The 16,794-nt window shown below is 44.8% G+C and overlaps 1 protein-coding gene across 7 annotated transcripts in view; it reads right to left on the bottom strand.

Moving 5' to 3' along the window:
* The window catches only part of LOC120920528 (death-associated protein kinase 2-like), a 66,477-nt gene extending 51,757 nt beyond the window's left edge, over positions 1 to 14,720 (bottom strand). For 5 of the 7 annotated variants that reach the window (XM_040332659.1, XM_040332660.1, XM_040332655.1 and 2 more), the window contains exons 1-3: positions 14,657 to 14,714; positions 11,269 to 11,342; positions 8,846 to 8,900 (exon numbers count right to left, since the gene is read on the bottom strand). In XM_040332659.1, coding sequence (XP_040188593.1) covers positions 8,846 to 8,878 — 33 coding nt within the window. In that variant the 5' untranslated portion in view covers positions 8,879 to 8,900; positions 11,269 to 11,342; positions 14,657 to 14,714. Of the gene's footprint in view, positions 1 to 8,845; positions 8,901 to 11,268; positions 11,343 to 13,406; positions 13,469 to 14,120; positions 14,183 to 14,656 lie in introns of all 7 variants that reach the window. The other 2 variants (XM_040332656.1, XM_040332661.1) reach the window with 2 other exon arrangements.
* Positions 14,721 to 16,794: the final 2,074 nt, after the last annotated feature.

Genomic DNA, 16,794 nt, shown 5'->3' with positions numbered 1-16,794 from the left:
AAGGGGGCGCTTTTTTTTGAAAAATAATACTGCTAATGTACATTGTAAAATGTCATAATTAATAATTAAAATTAATAAATGTCTTAAAAATGGCACAGTACTCTCAAAAAAAAATAAAAAAAACAAAAGGACTGGACAGGAAGCGTATAACGATCGCTGTTCTATAAAACACACCTGGCTGTTCAACAGAAAAATAAATTCATAAATATTGCTCGGCAAGGATCGGCACAGCATGCAGGCAATGAAAGCAAATGTACACAAGGCGGATCGATCTGTGCGCACAGCGGAAGCAAGCGGCGTGTCGCGCATATCAATGCAGAAGGAATAACATGAGCGAGGCACAGACCTCATCCGTGCCGCAAGAGAAGCCATGCATAGGCTGAGTCACACCCCTTCCCGGTATATTGGAGGGACCAGAAATAATATCATCGCATTACGGCGACAAAACATCCTTCTCAGCTTACGGAGGATTTTTGTGTCACATTTCCCTCGGGAACCAGATACGGGCCTACTTACTACATTGCCTGGGGCGGCCACCGCTATGGCCTCATTATCACAAGATAATACATAATTGCAGTGTGCGCCGGGAAAAAATATATATATATATATAGTATAAATACATTTAAAAAAATAACAGTATACATCAATAATAATAATAAAAAAATTGTATAGATCAATAATGAAAAATACAGTTTAAATCAATAATAATAAAAAAAAAAATAGTTAAAGTCAATATTTTTTTTTTTATATAAATCAGTAATAAAAATAGTAGGGTACATAAATCAAGAATACAAAAAATAATAGTATAAATCAATAAGAAACAATTTAGTATAAATCAAGAATAAAAAAATAATAATAGTATAATTTAATAAAAAAATATATAATAGTATAATTCAATAATAAACATAATAATAATAGTATAGTGTATATCAATAATAAAAATAATAATAGTATAGTGTAGATCAATAATAAAACATAAAAAAATAAAATATTAAAAAATTTATAGTATAATGTTAGAGTACTATACATAAATTAATAATTAAAAAAATGGTAGTGTACATAAATCATTTGGGAAGACGGCTATATTCATTCTACTTTATTCTATGCTAATCTATTCTATTATTTTATTCTTTTCTTTTCCATTCTTTTCTTTTCCATTTATTTCTTTTCCATTCTTTTCCTTTCCATTTTTTTCTATTCTTTACTTTTCTATTCTATTCTTTTCCTTTCCATTCTTTTTTCACATCCTGCCCCCCCCCCCCCATGCAAATGAGTATGGGGGTACCCTTCCCAATTCACCAAAAAAGTGTAACTGTGATGCTATATTCATTCTACTTTATTCTATGCTAATCTATTCTATTATTTTATTTTATATTCCATTCTATTATATTTTATTTTATTCTATTCCTTTCTATTCCATTCTATTTTATTCTATTCTTTTCCATTTTTTTCCATTCTTTACTTTTCCATTCTTTTCTTTTCCGTTATTTTCTTTTCCATTCCTTCTCTTTCCATTATTTTTTCAAATCCTGCCCCCCCCCCCCACATGCGAATAAGTATGGGGGTACCCTTCCCAACTCACCAAATAAGTGTAACTGTGATGCTATATTCATTCTACTTTATTCTATGCTAATCTATTCTATTATTTTATTTTCCATTCTACTCTATTTTATTCTATTCCATTCTATTCTTTTCCATTTTTTTCCATTCTTTACTTTTCCATTCTTTTCTTTTCCGTTATTTTCTTTTCCAATCTTTTGTTTTCCATTCTTTTGTTTTCCATTCCTTTCCTTTTCATTCTTTTTCACATCCTCCCCCCCCCCCATGCGAATAAGTATGGGGGTACCGATCCCAACTCACCAAAAAAGTGTAACTGTGATGCTATATTCATTCTACTTTATTCTATGCTAATCTATTCTATTATTATATTTTCTATTCCATTTTATTATATTTTATTCTTTTCTTTTCCATTTTTTCCCATTCTTTTCTTTTCCATTCTTTTCTTTTCCATTCCTTCTCTTTCCATTATTTTTTCAAATACTGCCCCCCCATGTGAATAAGTATGGGGGTACCCTTCCCAACTCACCAAATAAGTGTAACTGTGATGCTATATTCATTCTACTTTATTATATGCTAATCTATTCTATTATTTTATTTTATATTCCATTCTATTATATTCCTTTCTATTCCATTCTATTTTATTCTATTCTTTTCTTTTCCATTTTTTTCCATTCTTTACTTTTCCATTATTTTCTTTTCCATTTTTTACTTTTCCATTCTTTTTTTTCTCCATTCTTTTCTTTTCCATTTTTTAGTTTTCCATTCTTTTCTTTTCCATTCCTTTCCATTCTTTTCTTTTCTATAATTTTTTCACATCCTGGCCACCCCCATGCGAATAAGTATGGGAGTACCCATCCCAATTCACAAAAAAAGTGTAACTGTGATGTCGACGGCCCAGCATGCACCGGTCGATGACATCACAGGGGGCGGTACCACCAGGTGATGTCGCCAGGTGGCCCTGCCCCTTAAAAGTTATATAAGAACTGTCAAATGGTGAGAGCCTTTGGTGCGAGCGGAGCTTTTTTTTTTTTCTTTATTATTTCATGTCCGGCGGTGTGGTAGGCGTCGTAATTGATGATGGATCTACACCGGGGGACACCTCGGAAGCTTAGCTGGTTCTAAGTCGGCCCCATGCTTTTCCACCACCTGTGGCATCACGATACGGTCATGGTTCTGTCCCCAGCCAGCAGCCATCAATGCATCACCCCATACCAGGTCTCAATCCGCCCCAGCTTGGTTGTTGGCGCCCTTCCATGCTCCACCAGCGAGCTCTTCGGGTGAAGTTAATACCCCCATGCCTGTGGGCATGCAGTGGTATTGTTGGCTTTTTATTTACCATTATTGTGTTTTATGACTCTGTCCATTTTATTCCCGATGGCTTTGCCACCAATAAACCATTGGTTTTATGGTTCTAACTTACTGTCCATACATTATTGTTTGGATTCAGTCCAAAGAGCGCTGCTCATCAGTTTCCTTTATCAATGCCACTTTCTGTTTAGGCAGCTACACTGGTTTCTGATCCACAATTAAAGGAAAGGTTGTCCCATCACACCACACCACTAAAGTGACCACATTTCCAAACTACCATTCAGGGACACCCCCCTTCCCAAAAATCAGCTTGTGCTGTAACGAATCACAGCACAGTAATTGGACACAAGAGGCGGGATTTATGATTTCTCCAATCACAAGCAGGGGGCGGGATTGTGCTCCTCCGGGCATTGCCGGCCAGGACCAGAACTGTCAGTGAGTAAAGCGGTGATGTGGCTGCCTTTTTTTGGGGGCATCAGATGGGCCCGGGGGGGGGGGGGGTGGCTGTGTCAATTTAATTCCGGGACACTGTATTGTCCTGGAATAAATGTGCCCGGGACAGACCTGCAAAATGCGGGACTGTCCCGGGCAATCCGGGACACGTGGTCACCCTACACACCACAGGACCCAATGGTTTTGGTAGCGCTTCAGGTTTTATGTGTTTTTTTTTTTTTTACCAGAGTTAAGGAGCTGCTGCGGTTAGGGGAGCTTGAACCTCGCTCTACTGAACCCAGAAGAATTGCGTTCAGGATAAGAATGTTTTGACGTGAAAATGCAAACCGCTGCAAAAATCACACCATGACTTAGCATTTTCCTGTGGCCGGCGGTCAAAGTAGACTATGGGGCAGATCCACGTAGCGGATCGTATTTTTATGCAGGCGTAGCGTATCGTTGTAACGCTACGCCGCCGCAACTTTGAGAGGCAAGTGCTGTATTCATAAAGCACTTGCCTTTAAAGTTACGGCGGCGTAGCGTAAATCTCCTGGCGTAAGGGCGCGCAATTCAAATGTATGTGATGGGGGCGTGTTTTATGTTAATACGTCTTGACCCAACGAAAAAGACGTATTTTTTGAACAGCGCATGCGCCGTCCGTGGGGGTATCCCAGTGTGCATGCTCGAAATTAACCCGCAACAAGCCAATGCTTACGACGTGAACGTCATTCTACGCAAAGCCCTATTCGCGAACGACTTACGCAAATGACGTAAAAAATTCAAAACTTGACGCGGGAATGATGGCCATACTTAACATTGAGTACGCCTCATATAGCAGGGGTAACTATACGCCGAAAAAAGCCTTACGGAAACGACGGAAAAAAATGCACCGGCCGGACGTACGTTCGTGGATCGCCGTATCAAGCTAATTTGCATACTCGACGCGGAAATCGACGGAAACACCACCTAGCGGCCAGCGTAAATATGCACCTTAGATCCGATGGCGTACTAAGACGTACGCCAGTCGGATCTAGCCCAGCTTCAGACATATCTTGTTTTGTGGATACAAAACAAAGATATGCCGGAGCAAATTAGAAGTTACGCAGCGTATCAATAGATACGCCAGCGTAACTCCTTTGTGGATCTGGCCCTATGTGTACATGAAACCTCAAATGATCTGTAGTGCGTTTCTGCAAGCCTCACTAAAAAAAAAACACATAGGTGTGAACCTAGAGCAGTGATGGAGAACCTTGGCACCCCAGATGTTTTGGAACTACATTTCCCATGATGCTCATCTACACTGCAAAGTGCAGGAGCATCATGGGAAATGTAGTACCATCTGGGGTGCCGAAGTTTACCATCACTGGCCTAGGGTTACTAATACTGTTACTGTACTATAGGAAGTGAAAATACACAATTAGCTTTTTTTTTTTTAAAAAGGAACACTTTCTGTCTGACGTTAAACCCCAGGGCATAGCCGATCCGTCCACAACAACATCACTGACGTTGCAGAGCAGTCATCCGCTGTGTGGGTGGACGGTACAAACCAGTCTTTGCTGTTCTGTAAGAAAACAAATGACCTGACTTTAGGAAGGCTGAAATCCCTGGAATGTTGAACACAGGGGGGTTGGGGGGGGGGGGCAGAACAGAGTCAGGCTATTCTCTCAGCTAGGAAAGAGGCCCTAGGGTCAGACTGAATGGGTACCTGTCAGGGAGAGGGTGTGACCGGCATTCCTAACAACTACTACGCTGGAGGCATTCTGAATTGTGTGATGAATAGGGGTTGCGTGAGTAAAAAAACAACCTCATTCAATTTTAAAAACTTAGCAATTCTGCCTTGGGTGGGGCACTGGAGTCCCCGGTTCAAATCCCAACCAGGCCACCATCTGCATGGAGTTTGCATGTCCTCCCTGTGTGTGGGTTTCCTTAGCAATTCTGCCTTGGGGCACTGGAGTCCCCGGTTCAAATCCCAACCAGGTCACCATCTGCATGAAATTTGCATGTCCTCCCTGTGGGTGGGTTTCCTCAGCAATTTTGCCTTGGGGCACTGGAGTCGCCGGTTCAAATCCTAACCAGACCACCATCTGCATGAAGTTTGCATGTCCTCCCTGTGGGTGGGTTTCCTCAGCAATTTTGCCTTGGGGCACTGGAGTCGCCGGTTCAAATCCTAACCAGACCACCATCTGCATGAAGTTTGCATGTTCTCCCCGTGTGTGGGTTTCCTCAGCAATTTTGCCTTGGGGCACTGGAGTCGCCGGTTCAAATCCTAACCAGACCACCATCTGCATGAAGTTTGCATGTCCTCCCTGTGGGTGGGTTTCCTCAGCAATTTTGCCTTGGGGCACTGGAGTCGCCGGTTCAAATCCTAACCAGACCACCATCTGCATGAAGTTTGCATGTTCTCCCCGTGTGTGGGTTTCCTTAGCAATTCTGCCTTGGGGCACTGGAGTCCCTGGTTCAGATCCCAACCAGACCACCATCTGCATGGAGTTTGCATGTCCTCCCCGTGTGTGGGTTTCCTTAGCAATTCTGCCTTGGGTGGGGCACTGGAGTCCCCGGTTCAAATCCCAACCAGGACACCATCTGCTTGGAGTTTGCAGGTCCTCCCTGTGTGTGGGTTTGACATACGGGTAGGTTAACTGGCTCCTGTCTAAATGAACCCTCTCACATGTACGAGAGATAGTGACCTTAGATTGTAAGCTTTGGGGGCAGGGACCGATGCAAATTAATAGAATGTAAAGCACTGCGTATATGGCGTATATACACTCACATTGCCTTTTCATCCCTAACCAAGTTCATCCTCTAATTAACCAAAACAACAAAACAAAATACTCTGGAATGGTTCTTGAAGATGGTGTGAACGGTGAAAAATTCATCTGGCTGTGTGAGTCAGAGAAGACCCAAAAATCCAGCAGCCCTAACAGAGCGAACGCTACAGATGACCAATGGAGGCGCCGCACTCCTGCCTTTGTAGAACTAGAAAATACATCTCCTGCAGAAAATGCATCTCCTGCAGAAAATGCGTAGGAAAGCTGAATAGCTGGATTGCTAAAACTTACTGGATGAATAGCTTAAATCCGTAAGAAAAAGTTGAAGTGAGAATAGTTGGAAAAGTAGGAAAGCTGACACTAAAACTGAATTGTTGGCTTTAAAAGTTTGCAAAATAAGCCCAATAGACACTCTGTTTAATCGATAACATTTCCTGAAATGGTCACTAAACTTAAACAGCAAGATGTCAAACTGAAAAGATATAGCCGGATAGCTAAATATTTTGTGAACATTTTAACGTTTGTTTGGCGTCTGTAGGTGAAAGTATGAAGGAGCTGAAACTTTTGGGAGCGGAAGAAGATTTTAAGGATTTGAAGCATGCTCTCATTGACTTCAATGTTAAAAAAAAGTGTTAAAAAGCTTAAAGCGGTGGTTCCCCCTAAAACAAATTTCTAACAATAGATTCGTAAGACCCGTTACACTGCTGGTAGGCTGGCTTTTTTTTTTTTTTTTTCGTACATACCGAGATCTCGCCGTCTCGTCCCTTGGCGGTGGGCGTTCCTAGTTGATTGACGTTCCTCGGACGGGCGCATACGTGACGTCACGACTTTCCGACAGAAGCCGAACGTCATTGCGCAGGCGCCGTATAGAGTCGGCTCTATACGGCGCCTGCGCAGCGACGTTCGGCTTCTTTCGGAAAGTCGTGACGTCACGTATGCGCCCGTCCGAGGAACGTCAATCAACTAGGAACGCCCACTGACAAGGGACGAAACGCCGAGATCGAGGTATGTACTAAAAAAAAAAAAAAAAAGCCAGCCTACCCGCAGTGTAACGGGTCTTACGAATCTATTGTTAGAAATGTGTTTTAGGGGGAACCACCCCTTTAATATTTTAAAAAGTAAAAATAGTAAAAAAAAGAGATGAACAACGGTTTTAATGGCTGAAAGTATGTAGAAGTTACGCAGAGCCAAAAAACGTACGGAATAATAATAGTGATAAAATAAAAACGAATAACAATACTGGGAATGCATGGAGAGCATTCCCACTAATTAAAGATAAATAAAAAAATGAACAACGATAGTGGCACTGCTAAAGCATTCCCACTAATGACAGGGGGCCATATTCTGAGTAAATATCCGCCTGCTTCGCTTAGGGCACTTACACTCCGCTGTCCCAACTTACTGGAGCAGGTGTTGTATTCCCCAACCACTTGCTCCATAAGTTGGGACAGCGGAGTGTAAGTGTCCCGGCGTAGCCTGGCGGATCTCCAAGGGGGCGGCTTCTATTCAAATGAAGCGCGCCCCCGATACAAAAGAACTGGGCATGCGCCGGGCTGCAAAAAGCCCAGTGCGCATGCTCCAGTTCTCGGCGGAAAACGTCAATGACGCCGACGTGTGCGTCATTGACGTAAAGTCGTATTCAAGAACGACTTACGTAAACGACGTATCCGACGAAAAAACACGACGGGGACCCGACGCCATCCGTAACATGGCCTACGCGAGACTTGCGGAAACTTACCCCTCATATAGCAGGGGTAAGTTTCCGCTTACGCAAACGACGTTAGCGACGGTTACGCGACGCGAACTCGTTCGTGAATCGGCGTAGAAGGATCATTTGCATATGCAAATGACTCCTTCATGTAAATGCCATCTAGCGGCGGCCGGCGTCATTGCATTTAAGATCCGCCAGTGTAAGTGATACAGATGGCGGATCTTAAGTGTATCTTAAGTGTATCTATGCAAAAATGATTCTAAGAATCAGGAGCATAGATACACGGGTCAAAAAAGGGAGTTACGATGGAGTATCCTGAGTTACTCCATCGTAACTTTACTCAGAATATGGCCCATGGTAATGAAAGTGACACAGCTCTGTGAACAGTAGTAAAAAGTTGATAGTGTGACATCACTCCTAGCAGGCGGCAATACGACATCACTCCTAGTGGGTGGCATTGTGACATCACTCCTAGCAGGTGGCAGTGTGACATCACTCCTAGCAAGTGGCAGTGTGACATCACTCCTAGCAAGTGGCAGTGTGACATCACTCCTAGCAGGTGGCATTGTGACATCACTTCTAGCAGGTGGCATTGTGACATCACTCCCAGTAGGTGGCAGTGTGACATCACTCCCAGCAGGAGGCAGTGTGACATCACTCCCAGCAGGTGGCATTGTGACATCACTCCCAGCAGGTGGCAGTGTGACATCACTCCCAGCAGGTGGCATTGTGACATCACTCCCAGCAGGTGGCAATGTGACATCACTCCCAGCAGATTACAGACTGACATCACCCCTAGTGGGCGTGCATACCGCCTTGCACCTCGCAATGTACAGCCCAGCGTAGATGCGCTCTATTGCCCAAAGCACCCTCTGCGGTTATAAATCATTAGCAGCAAGCAAACAAAGCCAGCGATTAGAGCAGAATAGAGTTAAATCCGGACACCCTCTAAAGAGAACCACAATCCTGATTGGTTAAAGAAGCGAATCATGTTCAGGGTGCCCCGCCACTGATTATGGACAGCAGTGCCCAGCCACCATCCGTGCTCATGGAGGAACAATCTCACCTTTGGTCCTTCTGTAGGACCCTTTTCCCCCATACTGGCAATTCTGTGCCAACAGCTGAAAACACAAAAATGTTAATAGTTAGCCTGACTTTCCAGAACCTTCTCCAACAGGATAGTCTACTGGGGATTTAAAGGGGGATTCCATATGAAATGAGCTGAGGACTCAATCAAATGAGGCAGTATCAATGGGTGGTTCAGATCCGAGACTCCTAAGTCCTCCCCGTGAACCAAAGGAAAATTTTGGGCTCGTAACCTTATCCGGTGGGTACCCCTGTGGGTGCGGGTGAAAGAGCCTGTCCTGACTCTATGCAGACAGTAAAAGTACGTGTATAAGAAGAATCCTGGACACGGCACACCATAGAAAGCTGTTCGTCCAAGGGGTGATAGCAGTCTCAGCTGACTCCATGAAAGCCAGGGCCCCAACGCGTTTCGCCCCATGGAAGATTAAGCCCCAGGGGTGGGACGAAACACGTTGGAGCACGGCTTTGATGTAGTCAGCTGAGGCGGCTATCACAAAGGTGTGCGGAGTCTATGCTTCTACTGTCCTTGAACAACTGACTACAGTGAGCGAGGGGCATGATATCACCGCTTGCTGCAATAGAGCACACTGGGGAAGTTAGAGGACCAATGGCCGGGTAAAAGAGGCCATAGTGGCAGGGCCGTTTTTAAGGAAGGGCAAAAGGGGCAGCTGTCATTGTTGTGGGGCCCAAAGCAGCTGCCTCATACCTGCCAACTATCCCAGTTTAAATTTCCTTGTCCCTTGATGTTTTAGTCCTGTGCTGTGTCCTGATATTTCAGTGTGAAGTGCTGTTACTAATGCTGCCCAGCTCTGCCCTATTGTTGTGTACGGATGACTCACCTGCAGACCCTGTGTTTACATGTAATTCCCGGCATTGATATGTAAACAGGGGTGGTATTTATATATAAAACATGCCTCTCCGAGGTCATATTCACCATCACCTATTCTGAATGCTGCCCACTTGGCAAATAAAGGGGCATGCTTGAAAGTCCTGCCTACAACTGTGGTCATTAAGCCTACCATCAGCATGTTTTGCAAAGGTAAGCAAAGCGCTTCTATTACATTAGTGGTCAGTGTAAACCCCTATTACATTAGTGGTCAGTGTAAACCCCTATTACATTAGTGGTCAGTGTAAACCCCTATTACTTTGGTTGTCAGTGTAAACCCCTATTACATTAGTGGTCAGTGTAAACCCCTATTACTTTGGTGGTCAGTGTAAACCCCTATTACATTAGTGGTCAGTGTAAACCCCTATTACTTTGGTGGTCAGTGTAAACCCCTATTACTTTGGTTGTCAGTGTAAACCCCTATTACATTAGGAGTCAGTGTAAACCCCTATTACATTGGTGGTCAGTGTAAACCCCTATTACTTTGGTTGTCAGTGTAAACCCCTATTACATTAGGAGTCAGTGTAAACCCCTATTACATTGGTGGTCAGTGTAAACCCCTATTACATTAGTGGTCAGTGTAAACCCCTATTACTTTGGTGGTCAGTGTAAACCCCTATTACTTTGGTTGTCAGTGTAAACCCCTATTACATTAGGAGTCAGTGTAAACCCCTATTACATTGGTGGTCAGTGTAAACCCCTATTACTTTGGTTGTCAGTGTAAACCCCTATTACATTAGGAGTCAGTGTAAACCCCTATTACATTGGTGGTCAGTGTAAACCCCTATTACTTTGGTTGTCTGTGTAAACCCCTATTACATTAGGGGTCAGTGTAAACCCCTATTACATTGGTGGTCAGTGTAAACCCCTATTACTTTGGTTGTCTGTGTAAACCCCTATTACATTAGGGGTCAGTGTAAACCCTATTACATTAGGGGTCAGTGTAAACCCCAATTACATTGGTGGCCAGTGTTGAAACTCATCTTTACATTGGTAGTTTATATTGGTATTAATCGATCGAGAGCGAAACTGCATTGAGGAGGGAGGGCCCAAGAATTTTTTTGGCCCAGGATCCAATCAATATTAAAGACGGCCCTGCATAGAGGCCATCGGTTTTATAAAAGGGGACACAGGAGGAATGTTCAGTTTCTCAGTAGATGGATACCTATGCATGAAAACGAGAACATATGAAAATACTGCATTATGGCCACTAGATGGGGCTGACGATCATAGGAAATAAACATTTTGGGCAAATTACGGTGCTCAATGGTTATAGCTTAAGATATTTGGACAGCCCTTTTTTTTAATAAAGAGACCCCTACAGTTCCCCTAAAAAGAAGGATGTGATTTCCTACACAACGTGACGCCTCGGGTAATGGTCGGCTACGACTGCCTTTGCTGGAGAGGATTCTGGTCATTGGTTTGTCTAGACTTTAGGAGGAAGGGGAAAGCATACAAGACCATAGAGACTATAAAACAGAAATCACAGCAGGCCTGGTTTAGGGCCGGCTACTTACACCTCCGACAGCTCGGTGATTTTCAGAACGCCATCTCTCCGCTCCGAGGACCCGGTGTCACCGCCTACAGAGATCTGCCAAAGAGATTCATCAGCTGCGTTAATGATTTATTGACACAGACAGATAAAAAGACAACAGGGTGCTAAGTACAAGTCTGACATTGCTGTGAGCTGCACTGTGCATTGCCAGACTCCAAAGCCAGACCAGGGCATTTATGGCCACCTTAACCCCTTCCTGCCCTAAGGGTAAAACAAACCTTAAGGCCCCTTTCACACGATCGGCTGTTTTGCCGCAGATAAAAGCATGTTTATGTTTTGCTGGAATTCAAGACTCCAGGCACAGCAATCAACGCTTTTAGCTGCGGTTGCGTTTAGCCGCGGCACAATATTGAACGGGGATCCGACTTGGATCCCTGCCAATACCAAGCACTGTGTCTGGTATGAATCTTGAGGGGCCAAAATTTCAAATAAAAAACCGGCATGGTTCCCCCTACAAGACCATACCAGGCCCTTGGTCTGCTATGGATTTTAAGGGGAAGCCCCGTACACCGAAAAAACGGCGTGGGGTTCCCCCAAAATCCATACCAAACCCGCATCCGAGCAGCAGCCCGGCCGGTCAGGAAAAGGGGGTGGGGACGAGCGAGCGCCCCCCCTCCTCAACCCTGCCAGGCCGCATGCCCTCAACATGGGGGGGTAGGTGCTTTAGGGCAGGGGGGCGCCCAATGGCCCCCCACCCCCAAAGCATCTGTCCCCATGTTGATGAGGACAGGGCCTCTTCCCGACAACCCTGGCCGTTGGTTGTCGGGGTCTGCGGGAGGGGAGCTTATCGGAATCCGGGAGCCCCCTTTTATAAGGGGGCCCCCAGTTGCCGACCCCCACCCTAGGTGAATGAGTATGGGGGTACATCGTACCCCTACCCATTCACCTGGGAAAAAAAAACAAAAAAAAAACACACTACACGGGTTTTTTAAAGTAATTTATTAGTCAGCTCCGGGGCCCCCCCCCTTTCTTCTTTAGCTCTTTTACGAGGGGGGGGCCTGCTTCTTCGATGTCTTCTGCCAGGGGTCCCGGTCTTCATCGCCGTCTGGTTCTCTTCCACCGGGGGGGGGCGCTTTCTTCTTTAGCTCTTTTATACGAGGGGCGCCCTCCCGGGCTTCTTTGACGTCTTCTGCGGGGGGGGGGGGGGGGGGGGTCCCGGTCTTCACCGCCGTCTGGTTCTCTTCCACCAGGGGCCCCGCTCTCTTCTTTAGTTCTTTTACGAGGGGGGGTGCCCGGGCTTCTGTCGCCTTCTGCCTCCTGCCTTCTTCTCCTCTTTGATGTTGACACGTCACTTCCTCCCACTGTAATGCAGAGTGCGCGGCTCGCACCGATTTTATAGGCCTCTTATGACGTCAAAGTCCCATCATGCTCCGCCTGCACAGATATCTCTGAAATCGCGGCCGAAATCGGGACTGCCAGCGGGAGTGAAATCGTACGAGTTCAGCTGAACTCGCACGGCTTCACTCCCGCGGTGAACCTGGGCTTCAAGACCATTGTGCAAATACAGTGTGGCACTTTTATTCTCTAGGTTCTCTGCTAAAAAATATGTTTCGGGGGTTCGAAGTAATTTTCTAGCAAAAAAATACAGATTTTTAACTCGTAAGCAACAAATGTCAGAAAAAGGCCTGGTCTTCAACTGATAAATATACACTTATTGGGATTATTTTTGTTTCATGGAAGTTATTTTGGTTCCCAGAATTCAGCTTTAACGCGTTAATAATGACCGGACCTTCCCGTAGGGTAAATAAGGATTGTTCTGGAATCAGTTGGACAATTGTAAAATAAATAATAGAGGACATCCTGGTGGCCGGGAGGAGATGATGCCCAGGAACTGAAAAGAGATTCTTTGAGTGTGCGCCAGTTTAAGGTCAAGGCGTCTACGGAAAGGTGCTTCACGTTGGTGCCGAAACCTTGCCCGTCTTCGGGAGGGTCTACCTTCCTTTCACTGATTATCATATAGAGATAGAGATTCTCATATAGAGATGTCTTGTGTTTGAAGGATTTTGGCTAATAAGCACTTCAAAGAGCTTCGCCTGGAGCAAGTAGTGGGCGGTGTAGGAGACTACAGGGATTAGATCAGTGAGCAGGAACATGGCTTACCTCTTTCTGGTCGTCTTCGGCACAATAGGTGTTGACCTCTACGAGATCGGCAATGGAAAGTTCTGTAGAAGAAGAACATAATAACCAAAAATTACCTGGCGAAGACAAGCAGAAACATCGCCATAAAAGTGTCATAAAACAAAAACAAGTGTTACGTAAGGCTACATTGCTTACCTCTTTCTGGCCGACTTTGGCACAAGGGGTGTTGACCTCTCCGAGTTCGGCAATGGAAAGTTCTGTAGAAGAACATAATAACCAAAATTATCGGGAGAAGACAAGCAGAAACATCACCATAAAATTGTCATAAAACAAGGAATTTAGCAATAACTCTTTCCATGGTATTGTTAATAATGACCGGACCTTCTCGTAGGGTAAATAAGGATTGTTCTGGAATCAGTTGGACAATTGTAAAATAAATAATAGAGGACGTCCTGGTGGCCGGGAGGAGATGATGTCCAAGAACTAAGAGATGCTTTGAGTATGTGCCAATTTAAGGTCAAGGCGTCTACTAAAAGGTGCTTCATGTGGGTGCCGAAACCTTGCCCAACTTCGGGAGGGTCTACCTTCCTTTCACCAATTCTCATATAGAGATGGAGACAGCTTGTGTTTGAAGCATTTGGGCTAAAAAGTACTTCAAGGATCTTCGCCTGGAGCAAGTAGTGGGCGGTGTAGGAGACTACGGGGATTAGATCAGTGAGCAGGAACATTGCTTACCTCTTTCTGGTCTTCTTCGGCACAATTGGTGTTGACCTCTCTGAGATTGGCAATGGAAAGTTCTGTAGAAGAAGAACATAATAACCAAAATTTTCCGGAGAAGACAAGCAGAAACATCACCATAAAATTGTCATAAGACAAGGAATTTAGCATTAACTCTTTCCATGGTAGTGTTAAAAATGACCGGACCTTCCCGTAGGGTAAATAAGGATTGTTCTGGAATCAGTTGGACAATTGTAAAATAAATAATAGAGGACATCCTGGTGGCCGGGAGGAGATGATGTCAAAAACTAAGAGCTGCTTTGAGTATGTGCCAATTTAAGGTCAAGGCGTCTACAGAAAAGTGCTTCATGTGGGTGCCGAAACGTTGCCCATCTTCGGGAGGTTCTACCTTCCTTTCACCGATTCTCATATAGAGACGTCTTGTGTTTGAAAGATTTTGGCTAATAAGCACTTCAAAGAGCTTCGCCTGGAGCAAGTAGTGGGCGGTGTAGGCGACTACAGGGATTAGATCAGTGAGCGGGAACATTGCTTACCTCTTTCTGGTCGTCTTCGGCACAATGGGTGTTGACCTCTACGAGATCGGCAATGGAAAGTTCTGTAGACTTTCTGGTTGTCTTCGGCACAACGGGTGTTGACCTCTACGAGATCGGCAATGGAAAGTTCTGTAGACTTTCTGGTCGTCTTCGGCACAGTGGGTGTTGACCTCTCCGAGATCGGCAATGGAAAGTTCTGTAGACTTTCTGGTCGTCTTCGGCACAGTGGGTGTTGACCTCTCCGAGATCGGCAATGGAAAGTTCTGTAGACTTTCTGGTCGTCTTCGGCACAATGGATGTTGACCTCTTCGAGATCGGCAATGGAAAGTTCTGTAGAAGAAGATAATAACCAAATATTACCAGGGGAAGACAAGAAGAAACATCACCATAAAATTGTCATAAAACAAGAAAACGCATTGCATAGGGCTAGGTTCAAACCTAGCGCCACGCGAACGTGAGGGACAACCTGCACTGTACATATAGAACAAACCTTTTATTTGAAATGGAAATGGGATGCCCTACACATGACAAACGTGCCAATGAAGCTCCTACACTTCTTCTGGGTGTTGAACTTCATGCGTTTTGACACAGAAAACACACGTTTGGGGTGCCATTGACAATGAAAGGCGCCACAAGTGCAACGTGCGTGTTCTGTGGACACGTGCGCAAAAATGCTTGCCAAGTCACCCACGGGCCTTTTTCTATCCTCTGGGTTTCCGTGGTTATCTGTTCTGGCTACAGTTCCTCTTTCCCAGGCTATGGTGTCATTTCTCTTCTCCCGTCACAGCAGTGGTGTAGGCAGGTAGTCTCACTTCTCCTGCTGCACATTTTCTATAAATACACTCCTTATGATTATATCTAAAAAAATGATATATTAATTTGCACATAGGAGGAGCCGCTAAATTTTTTAATTCAACGCTGCCCTAAATTTTTAGGCCATTGCTAAAATTGATGCAGCCTTCAGGGACTGCTGGCAGGGAAAATATATTTAGACCGGTTTCTAGTGGCTTGTTTCTTTCATACTGTCCTCGTTTTGTTGGAGCCAGCCATCTCTTTCATCTTTTTGTGTTTTAGTTTTTACTTTGATCTTTTATTATCGATCCCACCAAGTCTTTTTACAGGGGGAGGGGCTGGAGGAAACTCAAATGTGGAAGCATTGATCTGTAAAGGGTCCAGAATAGCTTTGATCTCTAGCAGTCTCTTGTAACCCTTTTAAACCCTCTGACCGTCTCCTGTATCAAGTCTGCAGTCTCTGACCATCTTCTGTACTATGTCTGCAGTCTCTCACCATCTCCTGTATTAGGTCTGCAGTCTCTGACCATCTCCTGTAATGTCTGCAGTCTCTGACCATCTCCTGTATTATGTCTGCAGTCTCTGACCATCTCCTGTAGTAGGTCTGCAGTCCCTGACCATCTCCAGTAGTAGGTCTGCAGTCCCTGACCATCTCCTGTATTATGTCTGCAGTCCCTGACCATCTCCTGTAGTATGTCTGCAGTCTCTGACCATTTCCTGTATTATGTCTGCAGTCTCTGACCATCTCCTGTATTATGTCTGCAGTCTCTAACTGTCTCCTGTAGTATGTCTGCAGTCTTTGCCCATCTCCTGTACCATGTCTGCAGTCTCTGACCATCTCCTATATTATGTCTGCAGTCTCTGACCATCTCCTATATTATGTCTGCAGTCTCTGAACATCTCCTGTATTATGTCTGCAGTCTCTGACCATCTCCTGTATTATGTCTGCAGTCTCTGACCATCTCCTGTAGTAGGTCTGCAGTCTCTGACCATCTCCTGTAGTAGGTCTGCAGTCTCTGACCATCTCCTGTAGTAGGTCTGCAGTCTCTGACCATCTCCTGTAGTAGGTCCACAGTCTCTGACCATCTCCTGTAGTAGGTCTGCAGTCTCTGACCATCTCCTGTGGTATGTCTGCAGTCTCTGACCATCTCCTGTAGCATGCCCGCAGTCTCTGACAATCTCCTGTAGTATATCCGCAGTCTCTGACCATCTCCTGTAATATGTCTGCAGTCTCTGACCATCTGCTGTAATATATCTGCAGTCTCTGACCATTTCCTGTAGTATGTCTGCAGTCTCAGACCACCTCCTGTATCATGTCTGCAGTCTCAGACCATCTCTTGTAGTAT

Source organism: Rana temporaria, chromosome 13 (assembly GCF_905171775.1).
Source record: "Rana temporaria chromosome 13, aRanTem1.1, whole genome shotgun sequence".
Lineage (NCBI taxonomy): Eukaryota > Metazoa > Chordata > Amphibia > Anura > Ranidae > Rana > Rana temporaria.
This window is presented reverse-complemented; position numbering and strand designations above follow the sequence as displayed.